Source organism: Thermobia domestica, chromosome 4 (assembly GCF_964235325.1).
Source record: "Thermobia domestica chromosome 4, izTheDome1.hap1.1, whole genome shotgun sequence".
In the NCBI taxonomy this organism is placed as follows: domain Eukaryota; kingdom Metazoa; phylum Arthropoda; class Insecta; order Zygentoma; family Lepismatidae; genus Thermobia; species Thermobia domestica.
The window spans coordinates 279,352,339-279,375,348 of record NC_137457.1 but is presented as its reverse complement, the minus strand read 5'-3'; the positions used below and the strand labels follow the sequence as shown (position 1 = coordinate 279,375,348).

The following is a 23,010-nucleotide window of genomic DNA, read 5'->3' as shown; positions in this document are numbered from 1 at the left end:
GAACAAAGAAGAGCTCTTAACAAGAAATGTAACAAAGACGTCAGATTGCAAGAAATTTAACCCTTTAAGGATGTCCAAAATTTTAGACTTTCACTCAAACAGCTACTACTTCCTTACTATTTATCGTAGGATCATGGTTCATACCTCGTTTTTCTCACGATAGAGCATACTTACCAACGGTACCACGTGTCGGTATCATAAACCTTAACCGGAAAATCGAAAAAAAAAAACGGAATTTTTCTGAAAAAATCACCCCTTCGTAACACTTGCGCCCCTCGGGCCCGTCCCCGGTTTCACGTAGGGATCTAAAAAAATTGATAAATACCCAAAGGTAGGTCTACACATAATCCTTATGCAAGTTTCAATCTGATATCTTGAAAACTAAAGGCGTGAAAAAGTTTTGAAATTTGCCTTAAGAAAAAAGTCACGTCCCTTCGCAACACTTGGCGCCGCCAAGTTGACTATCCGGTTCCAAAACGCATCTGCGGTGTTCTTTGGTCCATCCTTGACTTGAAAAATAAAAAAAAATCCCGGCTTAAATACCTGTTATAGAACCTAAATAAGCGGTCAAAGACGACAGTACGCCATGGTATATAAATATACCAGAACTCTTTAAAAGGTTAAACTTCCTACAGACTAGGGATGACTACATTTTCAGGGAAAACTGAATATAATTCTTCCGGAAACTGGAAAATTAGAAAGACGGAAAATTTTCCGGAAAAACTGAAACGGAAAATTTTCCGGAAAATCGGAAGACGGAAAATTTTCCGGAAAAACGGAAACGGAAAATTTTCCGGAAAATCGGAAGACGGAAAATTTTTCGGAAAATCGGAAACGGAAAATTTTCCGGAAAATCGGAAGACGGAAAATTTTCCGGAAAATCGGAAGACGGAAAATTTTCCGGAAAAACGGAAACGGAAAATTTTCCGGAAAATCGGAAAACGGAAAATCTTCCGGAAAAACGGAAACGGAAAATTTTCCGGAAAAATCGGAAAACGGAAAATTTTCCGGAAAAACGGAAACGAAAAATTTTCCGGAAAAACGGAAACGGAAAATTTTCCGGAAAATCGGAAAACGGAAAATTTTCCGGAAAAACGGAAACGGAAAATTTTCCGGAAAATTGGAAAACGGAAAATTTTCCGGAAAATCGGAAAACGGAAAATTTTCCGGAAAATCGGAAGACGGAAAATTTTCCGGAAAAACGGAAAACGGAAAATGTGATTTCCGGAAACCGGAAAACTCTTTTTCCGGAAATGGCCATCCCTAATTTAGACTATGTCAAAAAAAATAATGTAATGTATATACTATCTGTATTAGTTGTATGAAATAATATCTACACGTTTCACTGTAGGCTTTGTAATTTTACTTTCTGATCACTCGTCGTGTAATAATGGCCACGTTATCATAGGTATAACCCTTACCTTAAGCTAAGTGTGCGTCTTCTCGTTAAACAAAAAGACTTATTTTCTCAAAGCTAGTTTTTTTCTTATTTTTATACGGCCTTTTGCCTTTGGACGATAGATTTGTAAATTCTTACTTTGAAATCTTCTCTAAAATGGGCTCCTCTAGACTCTTTCCTCGCTTCAGCTGCGTGAACACATTGAACAGCATTCAGGATTAAATTCTGCAGCTCCAAAGTCTCCATAAGATCTGTATTCCATATCATGCTACGATCAGAAACCTAAAGTAAACGGTAAATTACACTGACGTAAATACCATTCTTATGAAACCAAACTTTGATAGCATATTATGCAGTATATTTAATTTACTTATGACAAGGATTCATTTATTTATGGATGATTTATTTTATGTTATGAAGTTGAGGCTTTGCGTCCTTTTCCAAGCATTTAATCATGTGCATACATTGTTTTAACCCTTTCACTATGGAAGGCGACGGAAAGAAAATTTCCCTAACCTGCAAATGTCGATTATAGTCGACGTGAGTAGTAGAAAATGGATCGATCTGGAACAGACCTGAGCCACTTTTGATCAACTCACAAGCCCCTGGGAAAATGACCACCATGCACCGTGAGACCACGGTCTTTTACGACCTCCATTTTAGGGGTGTATTCATTCCCTTTTACGAGCACTTTTAAGGGGGTGTATTCGTTCTCTTTTACGACCGCCATTTTAGAGGGTGTACTCGTTCCCTTTTATGAGCACTTTTTCAACCCTTATTTTAACATAGGAGATAACACATAAGATTACGAACACATAGAAGAAAAGATAACACATAACACTACGTAACATACAGCAGAACAGATAACACATAAGAGTACGTAACATAACAAGGGTGTATTCATTCTCTTTTATGAACATATTTTTCAACCCCTATTTTAACATAGGAGATAACACATAAGATTACGAACACATAGAAGAACAGATAACACATAAGACTACGTAACACACAGCAGAGCAGATAACACATAAGACTCGTTCTCTTTTACGACCTCCATTTTAAGGGGTGAATTCGTTCCCTTTTATGAGCACTTTTTCAACCCTTATTTTAACATAGGAGATAACACATAAGATTACGAACACATAGAAGAGAAGATAACACATAAAACTACGCAACACACAGCAGAGCAGATAACACATAAGAATATGAAACATAGCAAGGGTGTACTCGTTCCCTTTTATGAGCATATTTTCCAACCCCTATTCTGAACATAGTAGATAACACATAGAAGAGCAGATAACACATAGCACTATGTTAACATAGTAGGTAACATAAGATTATAACATATAAGAGCAGAAGACTACATAACATATCAGGCCTCCATTTTAGGGGTGAACTCGTTCTCTTTTATGAGCATATTTTTCAACCCCTATTTTAACATAACAGAAATAACATAAGAATACTTATTTTAACATAACGAGCAAAGATTACAATCGAACACCCACGGTCTACAGATAATCATTTTAGATGGTGTATTCATTCATTCTCTTTGATGATCATTTTTCCACCCCTAATGAAATTACATAGGAGAGCAGATAATACATAAGATTCGTTCTCTTTTACGACCTCCATTTTTAGGGTGAACTCGTTCCCTTTTATGAGCACTTTTTCAACCCCTATTTTGAACATTTTAACATAGTAGAAATGACATAAGCATGTCCTCAAACTACTGGCCATCGTGAACAAAAGGTCAAACTCGAAAACGAAACAACATATTGAGGTGCTGTTTCCAAATCTAGTAACTGGTCATCAACTACTACAAGTTCCAAAATAGTGGCCATCGAGGTCAAAGGTCAAAATACTTAAAACCCAATAACACGAAAACTGAGCCACATATTGAGGTGGTATTTCCACATTTAGTAGTCGACCACCAACTACTACAAGTTCCAAAATAGTGGCCATCGAGGTCAAAGGTCAAAATACTTAAAACCTAATAACTCGACAACTGAGCCATATATTTAAGTGCTGTTTCCAAATCTAGTAATTGGTCACCAACTACTACAAGTTCCAAAATAATGTCCACCAAGGTCAAAGGTCAACATACTTAAAACCTAATAACTCGAAAACTGAGCAAAATATTGAGGTGCTGTTTCCAAATCTAGTAACTGGTCACCAATTACTACAAGTTCCAAAATAATGATCGTCTGGGTCAAAGGTCAACATACTTAAAACCCAATAACTCGAAAACGGAGCCAAATATTGAGATGCTGTTTTCACATTTAGTAATAGTTCATCAACTACTAGAAATATCAAAAATAGTGGCCATCGAGGTCAAAGGTCAACATACTTAAAACCTAAAAACTTGAAAACGGAGCCAAATATCGAAGTGGTGTTTCCACATTTAGTAATTGGTCATCAACTACTACAAGTTCCAAAATACTAATCATCGAGGTCAAACGTCAAACTCGAAAACGGAGCCAAATATTGAGGTGGTGTTTCCACATTTAGTAATAGTTCATCAATCACTGCAAGTTCCAAAATAATGACCATCGAGAGCTTGTAAACGGAGCAACGGATTGAGGTGTTGTTTCCAAATCTAGTAATAGGTCATCAATTAGTAAATGTTAAAAAGTACTGATCATCGAGGTCAAAGGTCAACATACTTAAAACCTAATAACTCGAAAACGAAGCAACGTATTGAGGTGCTGTTTCCAAATCTAGTAATACGTCATCAACTATAACATGTTCCAAAAGTACTCACTATCGAGGTCAATGGTCAAATATTTAAGCCTTAATAACTTTAAACAAAACCTGTGTGACCTATTCAGTTTTGTACCAAGCAGAGAGAAGTGAAGAATGAATAAATATGACTAGCTTACTTCGAGAAAGAAAGCAAAGATATTTCATTTTTAACTAGCTGAAAATTTTAAATCATCTTGTATTATTTAAACAAACGAAAGGATAAATTTTATACCAATGAGAAATGCCATTTTATACCATTTTGTATTACTCCAATAAACGAAGGAATACCAGAAAAAAATAAGTGAAGAATGAATAAAATTTAGGTGGATTATTTTCTTTTGTACCAACTGGAAAAGAGAAGAAGAGCTACATTAACAAGTTCATAATTTCGATGTTCTACTTTTTATACCAACGAGAAAAAAATGAACTAGCTGAATATACGAAAGAATAAATTTAAGTGACCTATTCAATTTTGTACCAATGAGAAATGGCTCAGCAAAAGGCGAAGAAGGACTATCTTAAACAATGGAGTATTTAGTTTTGCACCATTTTGGAGTATTCAAATAAACAAAGGACTTATAATTTGTGTCAACTCTAAAATCAATTAAACGAAGTAATGCATTTGAAAAACCGAAGTTGAGTATTTTATACCATTTTGTATTATTTCAACAACCAAAGGAATAAGCAAAAAAAGGATTATTTTATATCATTTTAAACTAGTCTAATAAACGAAGGCATAAATATGAGTGAGCTATTTAATTTTGTAGCTGAGTATTTTAACGAAAGAACAAAATTGTACTAACTAGAAAAAACCGAAGAAGGCCCATTTTAACTAACTGAGAATTTCTGTACCTTTTTGTACTATTTAAACAAACGATGGAATAAATTTAAGTGACCTATTCAATTTTGTACCAATGAGAAAAGGCATTTAACTGGCTCAAAATTTGAGTTGTCTATTTAGTTTTGTACCAACCTAAGAAGAAGGGCGAAGAAGGACTATTTTATAATTTTACTACTCAAATAAGCAATGGAGTATTTAGTTTTGTACCACCGAGAAAAACAAAGAAATTGCACCATTTTGGAGTATTCAAATTAACAAAGGACTTATAATTTGTGTCAACTCTAAAATCAATTAAACGAAGTAATGCATTTGAAAAACCGAAGTTGAGTATTTTATACCATTTTGTATTATTTCAACAAACAAAGGAATAAGCAAAAAAAGGATCATTTTATATCATTTTAAACTAGTCTAATAAACGAAGGCATAAACATGAGTGAGACCAGAGAAAAACCGAAGAAGGTCCATTTTAACTAACTGAGAATTTCTGTACCTTTTTGTACTATTTAAACAAACGATGGGATAAATTTGAGTGACCTGTTTTTTGTACTAACCAGAAAAAATCGAAGAAGGTACCTTTATACTAGCTCAATGAACGAAAGAACAAATTTGAGTGTTCTACTTTTTATACCAAACAAAGAAGAACCATTTTGTACTACTCAAATAAACGAAAGAAAAATGTGAAAAAAAGACCAATTTATCTAGCTCAGAATTTATATATGTTTTGTTTAGGTGTCCTACTTTATGTACCAGCGTGAAATGCCTTTTTAACCAGCTCAGTAGTATTCAAATAAACAAAAAACCGAAGAAGGATCATTTTAACTAGCTCAGAATTTCTGTACTTTTGTGCCATTCAAACAAATGAAAAAACTAAATTTGGATGGAGTATTATTTTTTGTGCCAAGCAGAAAAAGGAAAGAATTTGTACTGACCAGAAAAGGCAAAGAAGGATCATTTTATACCTTTATGTGCTATTTAAATAAACGAAGGAATAAATTTTTGTGACCTATTCAGTTTTGAAAACAAGCAGGAAAAGGAAAGAATTAACATTTTGTACTAATCAAATAAACGAAAGAATAAATTTTGAGTGGCTTAAGCAAAGAAGGTCAATTTGTACCTTTTGTGCTATTAAAACTGAGTGACCTATTCAATTTTGTTTGCAATTAAAAAAAACGGAGAAGGTCTATTTTATGTACATTTTGTACTACTCAAATAAACAAAGAAATACCATATTCTGCTACTCAAACAAACGACGGAATAAGCTCAGACTTTCTATACCTTTGTGTGTTATTCAAATAAACGAAGGAATAAATTTGTGTGACCTATTCACTTTTGTAACAATCAGAAAAAGGAAAGGACTAACATTTTGTACTAATCAAATAAGCGAAGGAATAAATTTGAGTGACCTATTGAAGAATGAATAAATTTTGTTTGCAATTAAAAAAGCGGAGAAGGTCTACTTTCTGTACAAATCAGAGAAAAAACAAATTTGTGTGACCTGTTCACTTTTATAGCAAGCAGAAAAAGCACGAAAAAAAAGGAAAGAAAGTTCATTATAACAAGCTCGGTATTTTTATACCATTTTGTATTACGGGTGGTCTATTTCATATTTGTACCAATCAGAAGAAAAGCTCAGAATCTTATACCTTTGTGATGCTACATTTTGTATTATTTTTGTATCATCCAGAGAACAATTTAAATTGCCTCTCCCGTCACTAAGAAAGGCTCATAAAATATTTGAACGTGAGATTTGACAAACCAGAGTTGCGTAATAATTGTGTAGAACAGACTCCATAGTAATTTGCGTAATATCATGCATGGCCATTTTTGATCACAGCAGAAGAAGAGATTATATCAAAGTAAGAAAAGCAGATATTTAAACAAGGTTACGAATGCGTTACCTAACATTTGTATTGCTAGTCTCCTTCCTCGTCTAAGTCCAAAAAGACAAATATATATTTTTGCATTTATGTATTTTATTATAATGGAATATAAGTTTATGGAGTATATTTGGAAATAATAGAACATACATCATGATGTTGTATTGTTTTGAAACATATTATTAAACACGGAGAATGCATAGAATGTTTTTATTGTAGATATATAAAATTATTTATTTGATTTGTTTTTGCTGAAGAGTAGAAAAATGACTAGCAAGGAGAATGTTTATGTTTCACCTAGAGAAAAAGAAATTAAGCGTGAAAAGGAGAAACCTATACTGTTAATCCGGCCATCTGACCCCGATTTGCCAGACGAATTACGTGATAAAGTGAGAATCATATATCCAACACAAGAAATAGAAGATGTGTATTATTTTAGACGGTATAATAGATATAATGATGAAATACTCCCGGAAAGTGATGATGACAGTGTTTCAAATATTACCTGTTTTGAACTGGAAGCTAATGAGTGCGACTGTACTAGTGAAACTATTAGTGATACATGTGTTATACAATTATTTAATGAGTATACACCAAATTCAGTATTATTATGTGAAGCATGTTCTAACCATAATGAGAATGAAAAAGATCACAACTGTTTGCTGCAGTATGATTACGAATTATTGCAAAAGGTGTGGACGATCTTAATTAAACGTGAAATGAGAGAGACAATCTATAAATTTTATTTAAAGAAGCATTTTAAAGGTTGTAATAATAAGAACACTTATACTGTGGAGAAAAAATTTAATCTGGTATATGAATACATTACAGAGTGTGATTATTATACCAACAAAATAGTAGAGATGTTTTTAGAGAAAGATAAACAATTATTTAATTCTGTAAATGAACACTGAGCCCACTGTAGCATATGCATTTGATTGTGTAAAAATAGAAGAACTTGAACTGTTAAATGGATCAATTTGTAGTACTGTAATATTACAAACATTGGACTCTGGCAACTGAATTGTCACTGAGAGGCAATTTAAATTGTTCTCTGGATGATACAAAAATAATACAAAATGTAGCATCACAAAGGTATAAGATTCTGAGCTTTTCTTCTGATTGGTACAAATATGAAATAGACCACCCGTAATACAAAATGGTATAAAAATACCGAGCTTGTTATAATGAACTTTCTTTCCTATTTTTTCGTGCTTTTTCTGCTTGCTATAAAAGTGAACAGGTCACACAAATTTGTTTTTTCTCTGATTTGTACAGAAAGTAGACCTTCTCCGCTTTTTTAATTGCAAACAAAATTTATTCATTCTTCAATAGGTCACTCAAATTTATTCCTTCGCTTATTTGATTAGTACAAAATGTTAGTCCTTTCCTTTTTCTGATTGTTACAAAAGTGAATAGGTCACACAAATTTATTCCTTCGTTTATTTGAATAACACACAAAGGTATAGAAAGTCTGAGCTTATTCCGTCGTTTGTTTGAGTAGCAGAATATGGTATTTCTTTGTTTATTTGAGTAGTACAAAATGTACATAAAATAGACCTTCTCCGTTTTTTTTAATTGCAAACAAAATTGAATAGGTCACTCAGTTTTAATAGCACAAAAGGTACAAATTGACCTTCTTTGCTTAAGCCACTCAAAATTTATTCTTTCGTTTATTTGATTAGTACAAAATGTTAATTCTTTCCTTTTCCTGCTTGTTTTCAAAACTGAATAGGTCACAAAAATTTATTCCTTCGTTTATTTAAATAGCACATAAAGGTATAAAATGATCCTTCTTTGCCTTTTCTGGTCAGTACAAATTCTTTCCTTTTTCTGCTTGGCACAAAAAATAATACTCCATCCAAATTTAGTTTTTTCATTTGTTTGAATGGCACAAAAGTACAGAAATTCTGAGCTAGTTAAAATGATCCTTCTTCGGTTTTTTGTTTATTTGAATACTACTGAGCTGGTTAAAAAGGCATTTCACGCTGGTACATAAAGTAGGACACCTAAACAAAACATATATAAATTCTGAGCTAGATAAATTGGTCTTTTTTTCACATTTTTCTTTCGTTTATTTGAGTAGTACAAAATGGTTCTTCTTTGTTTGGTATAAAAAGTAGAACACTCAAATTTGTTCTTTCGTTCATTGAGCTAGTATAAAGGTACCTTCTTCGATTTTTTCTGGTTAGTACAAAAAACAGGTCACTCAAATTTATCCCATCGTTTGTTTAAATAGTACAAAAAGGTACAGAAATTCTCAGTTAGTTAAAATGGACCTTCTTCGGTTTTTCTCTGGTCTCACTCATGTTTATGCCTTCGTTTATTAGACTAGTTTAAAATGATATAAAATGATCCTTTTTTTGCTTATTCCTTTGTTTGTTGAAATAATACAAAATGGTATAAAATACTCAACTTCGGTTTTTCAAATGCATTACTTCGTTTAATTGATTTTAGAGTTGACACAAATTATAAGTCCTTTGTTAATTTGAATACTCCAAAATGGTGCAATTTCTTTGTTTTTCTCGGTGGTACAAAACTAAATACTCCATTGCTTATTTGAGTAGTAAAATTATAAAATAGTCCTTCTTCGCCCTTCTTCTTAGGTTGGTACAAAACTAAATAGACAACTCAAATTTTGAGCCAGTTAAATGCCTTTTCTCATTGGTACAAAATTGAATAGGTCACTTAAATTTATTCCATCGTTTGTTTAAATAGTACAAAAAGGTACAGAAATTCTCAGTTAGTTAAAATGGGCCTTCTTCGGTTTTTTCTAGTTAGTACAATTTTGTTCTTTCGTTAAAATACTCAGCTACAAAATTAAATAGCTCACTCATATTTATGCCTTCGTTTATTAGACTAGTTTAAAATGATATAAAATAATCCTTTTTTTGCTTATTCCTTTGGTTGTTGAAATAATACAAAATGGTATAAAATACTCAACTTCGGTTTTTCAAATGCATTACTTCGTTTAATTGATTTTAGAGTTGACACAAATTATAAGTCATTTGTTTATTTGAATACTCCAAAATGGTGCAAAACTAAATACTCCATTGTTTAAGATAGTCCTTCTTCGCCTTTTGCTGAGCCATTTCTCATTGGTACAAAATTGAATAGGTCACTTAAATTTATTCTTTCGTATATTCAGCTAGTTCATTTTTTTCTCGTTGGTATAAAAAGTAGAACATCGAAATTATGAACTTGTTAATGTAGCTCTTCTTCTCTTTTCCAGTTGGTACAAAAGAAAATAATCCACCTAAATTTTATTCATTCTTCACTTATTTTTTTCTGGTATTCCTTCGTTTATTGGAGTAATACAAAATGGTATAAAATGGCATTTCTCATTGGTATAAAATTTATCCTTTCGTTTGTTTAAATAATACAAGATGATTTAAAATTTTCAGCTAGTTAAAAATGAAATATCTTTGCTTTCTTTCTCGAAGTAAGCTAGTCATATTTATTCATTCTTCACTTCTCTCTGCTTGGTACAAAACTGAATAGGTCACACAGGTTTTGTTTAAAGTTATTAAGGCTTAAATATTTGACCATTGACCTCGATAGTGAGTACTTTTGGAACATGTTATAGTTGATGACGTATTACTAGATTTGGAAACAGCACCTCAATACGTTGCTTCGTTTTCGAGTTATTAGGTTTTAAGTATGTTGACCTTTGACCTCGATGATCAGTACTTTTTAACATTTACTAATTGATGACCTATTACTAGATTTGGAAACAACACCTCAATCCGTTGCTCCGTTTACAAGCTCTCGATGGTCATTATTTTGGAACTTGCAGTGATTGATGAACTATTACTAAATGTGGAAACACCACCTCAATATTTGGCTCCGTTTTCGAGTTTGACGTTTGACCTCGATGATTAGTATTTTGGAACTTGTAGTAGTTGATGACCAATTACTAAATGTGGAAACACCACTTCGATATTTGGCTCCGTTTTCAAGTTTTTAGGTTTTAAGTATGTTGACCTTTGACCTCGATGGCCACTATTTTTGATATTTCTAGTAGTTGATGAACTATTACTAAATGTGAAAACAGCATCTCAATATTTGGCTCCGTTTTCGAGTTATTGGGTTTTAAGTATGTTGACCTTTGACCCAGACGATCATTATTTTGGAACTTGTAGTAATTGGTGACCAGTTACTAGATTTGGAAACAGCACCTCAATATTTTGCTCAGTTTTCGAGTTATTAGGTTTTAAGTATGTTGACCTTTGACCTTGGTGGACATTATTTTGGAACTTGTAGTAGTTGGTGACCAATTACTAGATTTGGAAACAGCACTTAAATATATGGCTCAGTTGTCGAGTTATTAGGTTTTAAGTATTTTGACCTTTGACCTCGATGGCCACTATTTTGGAACTTGTAGTAGTTGGTGGTCGACTACTAAATGTGGAAATACCACCTCAATATGTGGCTCAGTTTTCGTGTTATTGGGTTTTAAGTATTTTGACCTTTGACCTCGATGGCCACTATTTTGGAACTTGTAGTAGTTGATGACCAGTTACTAGATTTGGAAACAGCACCTCAATATGTTGTTTCGTTTTCGAGTTTGACCTTTTGTTCACGATGGCCAGTAGTTTGAGGACATGCTTATGTCATTTCTACTATGTTAAAATGTTCAAAATAGGGGTTGAAAAAGTGCTCATAAAAGGGAACGAGTTCACCCTAAAAATGGAGGTCGTAAAAGAGAACGAATCTTATGTATTATCTGCTCTCCTATGTAATTTCATTAGGGGTGGAAAAATGGTCATCAAAGAGAATGAATGAATACACCATCTAAAATGATTATCTGTAGACCGTGGGTGTTCGATTGTAATCTTTGCTCGTTATGTTAAAATAAGTATTCTTATGTTATTTCTGTTATGTTAAAATAGGGGTTGAAAAATATGCTCATAAAAGAGAACGAGTTCACCCCTAAAATGGAGGCCTGATATGTTATGTAGTCTTCTGCTCTTATATATGTTCGTAATCTTATGTTACCTACTATGTTAACATAGTGCTATGTGTTATCTGCTCTTCTATGTGTTATCTACTATGTTCAGAATAGGGGTTGGAAAATATGCTCATAAAAGGGAACGAGTACACCCTTGCTATGTTTCATATTCTTATGTGTTATCTGCTCTGCTGTGTGTTGCGTAGTTTTATGTGTTATCTTCTCTTCTATGTGTTCGTAATCTTATGTGTTATCTCCTATGTTAAAATAAGGGTTGAAAAAGTGCTCATAAAAGGGAACGAATTCACCCCTTAAAATGGAGGTCGTAAAAGAGAACGAGTCTTATGTGTTATCTGCTCTGCTGTGTGTTACGTAGTCTTATGTGTTATCTGTTCTTCTATGTGTTCGTAATCTTATGTGTTATCTCCTATGTTAAAATAGGGGTTGAAAAATATGTTCATAAAAGAGAATGAATACACCCTTGTTATGTTACGTACTCTTATGTGTTATCTGTTCTGCTGTATGTTACGTAGTGTTATGTGTTATCTTTTCTTCTATGTGTTCGTAATCTTATGTGTTATCTCCTATGTTAAAATAAGGGTTGAAAAAGTGCTCATAAAAGGGAACGAGTACACCCTCTAAAATGGCGGTCGTAAAAGAGAACGAATACACCCCCTTAAAAGTGCTCGTAAAAGGGAATGAATACACCCCTAAAATGGAGGTCGTAAAAGACCGTGGTCTCACGGTGCATGGTGGTCATTTTCCCAGGGGCTTGTGAGTTGTCCTAGTATGAGCCAGGTCTGAGCCAGATCGATCCATTTTCTACTACTGACGTGTTAAAATTTGTCTGTATCTTGGTTTTGTCGATTGTAGTCGCCAAAGGTTTTCTGTGTGATTTCTATTGTTTATCGATAACAATAGAACACAAAAAATTGAACGGTACAACTTTGGCGACTACTCTCGACAAAGCCAAGATACGGACAAACAAATTTTAACACGTCGTCTATAGTCGACATTCGCATGTTAAGGAAATTTTATTTCTGTCGACAAAAGTCGACTTCCTCTGTGAAAGGGTTAAAATACATTTATACACAAAAAATAAAAGGAATTTAATACCCATAGAAAGGAATATGTTACTTAAATAACGAAAATAGACAAATACTACTAAACAGAAAATGAAATTTTAAAAAAACAATAGGAAAAAACATTTCTACGTAGAAAAATACAATAAAATATAACAGAGAAACAAGAAATATTGTTCATAGTGGTAATTAAGAATATAAATATATAAGTATACATAAGCAGTAGAAAAAAAAACTATTAATTGGGTATGTGATCACTTACAGGTAGATACTGATATGATAAAACGAAGATGCCTCATATCACGCTCATATTTTTACCTTTGTCTAACGTAAGAGAACAGAATCAAAAGATTTTTTTTTTTAAAAAATTGGCAACTGTTGAAACTTTATACATTCATTAATGTAAACTGTTACATCCAGACATGTGTAGTATTTACTGTGAAGGATTTAGAGTATCAACATGAGTTATGACTGGGTATTTAGAGCAGAAATTATCTCTTGATCGTCTTAAAATCCGATAAATAGAGGATGTTTCAAAATGAATATCGAGGTTTTAAGGCTTATTCATTATATTTAACGCACAGTTATAAATAATACACCAAATAAAAGAGCAACTCAAACAGTTTTTGCTACAAGTGCTCGATGTGAGCACACATCAACTCGATAGTCGATAGACCATAAACTTTCCGCCGGGATAAAAGCAGGGATGGGAAATGAACCGTTCTGGGTTGTGGCTGTTGTTCAGAAACCAGTTCAGGAACCATTCTGTTTATTCAGGAAGTGGTTTTCGAAACGGTTATGAGATGTTAAGGGCGGAGAGGAACGGTTCTTGAACCAGTTCTGAGACATCAAGAAAATGAAGAACCTGTTCTGCGATGTTAGGAAAAAAAATCGAACCTGTTCTGAGAGCGATTCTGAGTTTGGGCTTTTGTTCAAGAATCGGTTCTCGAACAGTTTTCATACGAAGTTTTTCTCGGCCCAGCTCTGAGAGTTAAGATAGTAGCGTTTCTTGAACCGGTTCTGAAATGATAGGAAAACGTCACACCGGTTCTGACAGTAGTTCTGACATGTTTGTGAAATATATCGAAAAAGAATATGAGCCCAGTGATACTAGATTTCGGTATTATACATTTATTGAATTATAGCGCTTATTTTTAATTTTCCACTTTATTTAATTTGTCTTATATTGATATTATGCATCTGAAAATCAATTCTTTGCTTTATTACATTTTCCTTCTTCTTTCCTTTTTTTGTTTTTGTACTATACATTCATGTATTATCTCGACATGATCTATTAGATCTTTATCACAAATTTACATTTCTTAAATTATTGTACTTTTCTTTTTTGATAATATTGTGAATCTAATATTTGTTTATTATTTAATCTGTTTTCCACTAATCTTTTAGTTCTATTCTATAACGTTAATTCTATATTAACACATATAATCATATTCATATTCATATTCATATTTATTTGCCTGTTCATAGCTTACAATATGAGGACAATCCTCAATTAAGCATTACAGTTGTCAGATATGGTTTACAATCTCTATATGTTATCAGTAAGATATGTTTCCACAGAGTAATAGCTTTTTTCTAACAATAATTGTAACAGAGTATTTTTGAATATCCGTTTTTCGTTAATGTCTTTATACTTTGTTGGTAATTTGTTATATAATTTTATACAATTCATATATACAGTTTTGCTAAAATTTGCATAGTTCTGCTGAATAATATACATATTACAATTCCGCCTAGTATTGTATGAATGAATCGTATTAGCTAATGTAAATAGATCCTTGTGTTCGATTACATACATATAAAGTGTACTAATGTATTTATTTTAATTACACTTATTATATTATCCTATTGCACAGAAATATCACACACACACACACACACACACATATATATATATATATATATATATATATATATATATATATATATATATATATATATATATATATATATATGTGTGTGTGTGTGTGTGTGTGTGTGATATTTGTGTGCAATTCATACTGTACATAGTATATATATATATATATATATATATATATATATATATTTGGTCTAGGAATTAATTCGTGCGGTTGGTACGCACACATTGAAGCTGTAGTACAAACACAAAATACATAAATACCTTAAGAAAAATATTGTCCATCGCTAGCCACCACTTTCGTTCATCTGTCAGGCAATGTACGGATTCCGTGGCGAAAGAAGTCCTCATCCTTGGAAGCGATCCAGTCAGAGACCCATGTTTCGATATCTTCTGAAGAAGTAAACCGCTGTCCAATCAAATCGTTGTTCATGCAATCGAACATGTAGTAGTCCGAAGGAGCAACGTCTGGTAAATACGGCGGGTGGGGTAAAACTTCCCATCCGACATTTTCTAAATAGGTTTTGACCGGTTTTGCGACATGTGGGCGAGCGTTATCATGTTGAACAATAAGTTTATCATGTCTGTTCTCCCATTCTGGTCGTGTTCTGGCCAGAGCTTGCTTCAAACGCATTAATTGTCGTCGATAACGTTCTCCATTCATACTTTCACCCGGTTGCAGCAGCTCATAGTACACCACACCTTTCATATCCCACCATATGCACAGTATAACCTTTGCACAGTGAATATCTCGTTTTGGTTGTGATGGACCTGGTTCACCTGGTTTCACCCAGGCCTTTTTTCGTTTAGGGTTCTCGTAATGGATCCACTTCTCATCACCCGTAATAATTCGATGCAGAAACCCCTTTCTGCTCTGTCGTTGAAGCAGCAATTCGCAAATGGTTTTTCGTCTTTCAACGTCTCTGTCTTTCAATTCATGTGGAACCCAATGTGACATCTTTTGAATCATTCCCATGGCTTTCAAGCGTTTGGAGACTGTTGTTTGATCAACGCCTAATGCTGCTGCAAGTTGTTCCTGCGTTTGACACGAATCCTGCTCGAGCAATGCTGTCAATTCTTCGTCTTGAAATTTTTTTGGCTGTCCAGCTCGCTCTTGGTCTGCCAAGCCGAAATCACCACTTCTAAACCGTGCAAACCACTTCTGACACGTTCGCTCAGCTAGAGCATGGTTACCATACACTTCCACCAAAATACGATGACTTTCAGTCGCACTTTTCTGCATGTTAAAGTAATGCAGCAGGACACCCCGCAAAAACACTTTATCAGGCACAAATTGCGCCATGTTCACTTAACTACAAACTGGTGTTGTTGACGCTTTAATCCACTGCCCTATACTACGAACGATACGCGATGACAGGGGTTTGCAACACATGTGTGGATACACGGAACTGTGGGACGCTCCGTTCGTTGCTCCATCTCTTGTCCACCAGCACGAATTAATTCCTAGACCAAATATATATATATATCCTATGTACAGTATGAATGTATGTATGTAAACGTAAACTGTACACCTTCTATAACTGGACTTATGTAGTCGACTAAGGGAATTGATTGTCATTTTATTGGAACCTACTGATAATAATGATAATAATAATAATAATAATAATAATAATAATAATAATAATAATAATAATAATAATAATAATAATAATAAATCTGTGTTTTCTCGCCTTCCCTGGATAAGTATACTCTTTAGTTCAGTGAAGTCCAAATGGACACTCACGAGTATGTTAAATCACACAAAAGTGTATGACTCTTTCTTAACTTCACGGTAACAGAAAGTGCAGCTGGCCATCATAATACACGTGAATCGAGCCTTCACTTTTAACCTTTTAATTACGGAGCCTTTTTAAAAAATAAAGCCTGGGATACGGCGCCAATTTCTGCAGTTGCCTAGTATGTCTCCTGAATAAAACACATGCAAGTGCATATATGTGATACCCAGAAAGTTAAAAAAACAATTAGGTTTAGTGGGCAAACTGCAAGATATCTATAAATAGTTACTTCGTATCCCAAGCCTTATTTTTAGGTAACTAAATATAGTTACTTCGTGTCCTAAAGGTTAAGTGTGAAAATAGTTTCTGTAATCCTTTGACTACTGAGTTCATTCTTCAAGATAAGAGCGTTAGAAAATGGCCGACTTTTAGAAAAAACGCAGTTTTCGTAGAGTTACTTTCAAATATTCGAGAGCTGACCCCCAGTTGGCCTAGGCATATGAAACAAGAAGCAGGATATGGATAATAATTAGAATAAAGATTCAGAAAATGTATTACTCACATTAAACGCTATAGTATCGGTCGTAATGAAACTTTCACAAGGTATGCGCTGTTTTGTGTGAGAATATCTATGATTTGCTTAAGACACTGAAGGCATTTTTTAAAAATAACCATTCATTTATGATTCCACTCCGCTTTGCTGGGTAGAAATATAAAAAAAATAATAATATGTTCCGTTAGTCAAACACTTTTTACTATTACTGAATTACTGAAGCGCTCTCTGATATTGGTCATTTTCGATCATTTATATATATCCTCGCGCCTCCCTTTTTTCTTTTCTTTTTCGCACAGTAATAAAACCATAAAGGCTCTGAGCCGACCAGATTATTTTTTTTCTGAAAAGACTGATCTCCCATAACGAAATAATTCCAACAAATTTCTCTGTCGCTGAAGTTCGACTAAACTGAAAGCCAGAATAAAAATTCTGTTGGAACTCCTCCTCTGTAATTTCTCCGTAGAAAAACCTTTGCACAGTTCCTATTGTAATGTATTCAATTAATTATTTTTTATTTATTATTAGGAGCAGGATTAAGTGAAAACATCCCCTAGATTTTTTTTTTTCGCAAAGTGTATCCATTAATTTAATAGATGTTTGTAGAACATTTTGGTAGCATGATAAATATCCGAAAGAACGTTATGTGAACATTATGTACTGTAGGTGTGTTTTGTTATTGAAATTCAGTATATGTGGAACTCTTTTTAATGCCTTTTGAAAACAAACAATAGCAACTTACTTTCGTCCGTTACAGAACAAGACAAAAGCAAGAAACATATCACTAAGAAATATTGATTATCATTACGTTTATTATAAGATCAAGATGTAAGAATCAGACATTTTTAAAGCATCTTTACGTAAGAGGTTTTGGTTACAAGACTGCAGAGATATGCTAGTGGACATTACAATTATTATTGTTAATAACAGCACCTTGAAATGTATGCATCTTTTTAACCATTATGATCTGAGGTTTAGCGTACCGGCACCTTTATTTTTAGAAATAAAACGCTGTATATATATATATATATATATATCCTTCCCTTCACCCAAGATAGGATGCTGAATGTGGATTTAAACGGCATCAGAGGTGTCACTGTTCATCTCAGTGACCCCGAAAACTATGGATTCGGCACTAATATTGGTCATTATTGATCATTTTCATATATGTATCTTCTCCTCCCCCTCCCCTAAGTTGAACCGTCAAAGTAAAATGATAAAACTCATCGCAGGTAGAAATCTCATCTATAGGCCTATGAAAAATTTGATCAAGATCGGTGTGGTGGTTGGAGAGTTATTAAGTCACAAATATAGTCACTTTTATTTATATAGATTAAAATATAAATGCCGCGATACTGTTTTACAGTCTACAAGCATTTTATGGTATTTTTTTTTAAATGATACTCCTTGGATAAATCATTCCATTAATAATAAATGAGTGTAGGTGCGGAGGAGGAACTAACCTACTGCGAGAAAGGACAGAGTAAATCGTACCTGACATATCAGAAGAAATTTAGGAAACTGTGGTGACTGGTGGAGATTAGGATGGAAATATGAATATTGCAGGTAAACAAAGCTTTCATATTGATATTCACTGATCAAAACAATACAAACTTAGACAGAGACAGAGCTCTCACAATCTTTCCATTTTTCCTTCTCTCCCTCCCTTTCTCCTGTGATCCTCTCTTCTAGGTATATAATGAGCATATGCGTCTTCTATGTAGAAGACTCAGGTTCGATTCCCTGTGGCAAGTTTACGTGGTTCGGATTCTATGTGAAGCTGTAACATCTCTCATGTAGAATGAATGCTGAAAGAGACGCTAAATTCTAATCCTATCTAGCTAATCTGTTTTATGATTACAAAAGGGTCGCGGTGGCTCAGTGGTAGAGCGTTCACTTGTGGTGGTCAAACACTGTGTGCGTGGGTTTTCCGGTTCTCCGGTTCCTCCCACTTTATTCATTCCAGCATCTCATTCATTTCTCATCACCACCGTCTCCTTTAGCCTAGTCAGCATGAACGTGGGATGTAAAACTTAAAGATTTCAATTTCTTTTGTAATCACATAGTAGTGAGAAAAATATTAATTTTTTCACATGATCGATACACTTCAACAGCGGCTAAGAATAGGACAGAAAACAAAATGATATAGTCACTCTATCACTGGAGTCATGCATGACTCGAATAAATAAATAATTAACAAATGTAAACGGAACCTGTACGAAATACTATACACCTTGAAGCAAAAAGTATACTCTACTAAGAAGGTAGGCCAATACGCATTATACCGCCATATTCCTTCAACTATAAACCTGCTCATATTCAGCGAACAGTCGCCTCAGTGACGGGATAAAAATAATTGAAAATAACCTCCAAGTATAGTTATTATGTTCTGTCCCAAAGTGCATTAAAAATTGGTTATCACTGTTCTAAGCCATCACGTCTTATTAGGATTTGGAAGTCAAGCAATATCATACGTATAAATTAACCTTTCTCAACACTCTGATATTATTGCAATTGTAAGATTGTAGAAAAGTGCAATTGTAGAAAAGTGCATCGTTTCCATTTCACTTGTAAGTTATACACTGAGTGTAATAACAAAACGGTCCGTCACATCTTACAATACTTACAAGCATTATGAATTGTTACAGTTATGTCGAGAAAATTGCAATGTTAAGGTAAACCATTATATTGTTTTAAAAGAGTTGATTTCTTAATATTTCTATTTCAGCGTCTTCATTTAACGAGTATATTCTACCTATTAAATACATATATGCATCTGTAGATGTGGATGCATCTATAGGCGACGACTTTAATTTATTTTGGGGGAAAACGGAGGAGCAGTCAAATTTTGGGGCATAAATATTTTTCTTTATACCGAAAAGGATAGTTTTATATTACGCCTATTTGACCTACAATACAATAAAAGATATCTATCAAGATATATTCGCGAAGTGTTCCATCGGGATTCGTGAAAAATTGATTCAAGTGCAAAGTTCTCCGTGGCCCAATGTGTATTATACTAATTCACACCGGTAATTTGCATCTTTATGGGTCTTCATATATCCGGAATTCAATTATACACTACTCTTACACTCGGACACAAAATTGCTTTTAGTTTCTTTAGATGTAAATGGACATGAATGTGGGCATACGCAAAACAAATTGGATCAAGTACTGATTCTCTGACATATGTTACCCACCCCGGCTGCCATCTTGGATCCACCATATTTGATTCAACCTTCAGTTTTTTTTTTTAAATGGGAAGAAGTGTAAGCGATACATAAAATTCATGTACAATTTTCTCGGAAATTCATTGGTGAAGTGAATAGAATAGAATAGAATAGAATAGAATACTTTATTAATCATTGAACAACTACATGTTGTAATAGATTTCGTCAGGAATAAAATTAATACATATAATAATAGAAGATAATATACAAGAAATAAATATAAAAATAATAATAATAGTGATAATAACAATGAATATTACAATATTCAGTAATACAATATACATATTACTATTACACTAACTTATGCTAGGAGTTAATCACCATGCACTCCTCAAACTCTTTCAAACTATATAGGCAGTAGTCTATAAGCATATTTTTAATATATCTTCTGAAATCTGTCAAATTCATTACATGCGTAGTTTGAGGGAGCAAATTAAATAATTTTATACCATTATATTTGTAACTTTGTTGTGTCTTACATAATCTAACATGTGGAGTGTCAATGCTAAACTTAGACCTAGTTTTATATTCATGTATATTTCCACGTACAGTAAACAAATCAGGGTTCTCTTTTACGAACATTAAACAGTTGTAAACGTATATAGATGGTACAGTCATGATTCGATATTTTTTAAACAGTTCCCTACAGGATACTGTGTCTGGTAAACCTTCAATACATCTAACCGCTCTCTTTTGCCATTTGAAAATAGAATGAGCTCCAGTAGAGTTACCCCACAATAGATTCCCATATAGCAAGTGGGTATGAAAGAAAGCGTAGTATGATGTTATCATTAGTTCATGTCCCACACTTCTTCTAAGCTTCCTCAACAGATACAGAACCCTAGTAAGCTTTTTACATAGTTCTTGTGTGTGCGCTATCCAATTTAGTTTGGCGTCCAAACGTATTCCTAATAGCTTAACTGATTCGGAGCTATTTAAGTTGTAGGTAAGATTGTTCAGATAGAAATAGAATATTTCTGTTTTGGAATTATTTAAAACTAGATCATTGGATTGAAACCAAAGAGAAGACATCTTTACAGCTTCCATATTTTTACGCTGCAGGACCTTTAAACTTTTATCATTTGTTATTAGAGTGGTGTCGTCAGCATAAAGGACGGATTTACACGGTAAGTAGTTTGGCAAGTCATTCATATAAATAATAAAGAGAAAAGGCCCCAAAACCGAACCTTGAGGTACACCAGTTAGAATTTTAAGTTCATTAGATCTAGTATTTTTAATTTTAACGATTTGACGACGATTGTTGAGGTATGATTTTAGCAGTCCAAGTTCGATTCCTATTATTCCATAAGACTGTAATTTAGTAACTAAAATATCATGTGGTACCGAATCGAAGGCTTTACTTAAGTCAAGAAGAGCGGCACAAGTATAGGAGCAAGATTCAAATCCATTAATTATTTCTGAGACGACAGACTCTACAGCTTTGATAGTGGAAAGTCCAGATCTAAATCCAAATTGTGCATTGTTAATTAAGAAATTTTGTTCAAAATATAAAGACAGTTGGGCTTTAATGCAATGTTCAATAATTTTAGAAAAAATTGGCACTAGCGAGATCGGTCTATAATTATTAGGGTCTGTTTTTTCACCTTTTTTATATACAGGCACAGTAATATTAATTTTGAGACAATCAGGAAATATTCCTTCACAAAAAGTCCAGTTTACAAGGTACGTTAAAGGATGGAGAATAATGTCAATTATATGCTTCAGTATTACAGTAGATATACCATAGAAATCTTCGGAGTGGGAGTTTTTCATATTCAACACCATTTTTAATATTTCGTCCATACTAACTTGCGTCCAGTTAAATACCACTGACACCGATTGTCTCATATTTAGCATAGCTGGGTCTTTATCACCACTGACATTATTACTTACATGTTTTGCGTTATTTACAAAGAAATTGTTGAATTCGTCAGGCGTAATACCCACTGGTTCATTTACAGTTCCACTACTTATTTCGTTTTTTATTACAGACCAAGCAGCTTTGCATTTATTGCTAGCATTTGATATGAAAGCATCATTAGCCTTAATTTTTGCTTGGCGTAATTCTTTCCTGTAGATTCTCTTTTCCCTAAGGTATCTCTCTTTATCTCTCACATCACCATTCTTAGCCCTATAATGTAGATTAATAATGGTTTCCCTTAGTTTAGCTAGGTTTGGAGTGTACCAATTTAGTGGATTCTTATTTTGTTTTTTACCATAATTAACTTTTCTAAATATTCTTGGACAGCAATGGTTAACCCACTTATTAATTATAATTACAAAACTATTCCAGGCAGCTGATACGTCATTACATCCTAGTATCTTTTCGCCTAAGTTAATTTCACTTAAAGCAGACCTTAACATCGAAATGTTTTTATTACCTAAAGATCTATAACTTATTTCATTCGTAATCGATTCACCCCTATCAATTTTAGACATTATGAGCCAGAGACCACTGTGATCTGACAAAGATGGTTCTATAGTGCCACAGGATATGTTAATTTTATTTACATTCGTTATGACATTATCAAGACATGCTTCTTTTCTTGTAGGTTGGTCGTTTGCGTGGTAATACCCTAAGGATCTAAGAGTATCACATAATGACCTTGTACTTAAATTGTCAATTTTGACATTAACGTTTATGTCACCCATATACACAACTTTATAACCCTTATACCTTTCGATCGAACTCGTAAGTTTTTCCCACTGCATCAGAAACA

General features: G+C 33.5%; 1 protein-coding gene across 1 annotated transcript in view; it reads right to left on the bottom strand.

The window, feature by feature from the left end:
- LOC145684090 (succinate dehydrogenase [ubiquinone] flavoprotein subunit, mitochondrial-like) overlaps positions 1–23,010 on the bottom strand; it is a 109,197-nt gene that overhangs the window by 17,766 nt on the left and 68,421 nt on the right. Inside the window, exon 12 of the mRNA XM_081755975.1 lies at positions 1,538–1,681. Within this exon, the coding sequence (XP_081612101.1) occupies positions 1,538–1,681 (144 nt within the window). The remainder of the gene's footprint in view (positions 1–1,537; positions 1,682–23,010) is intronic.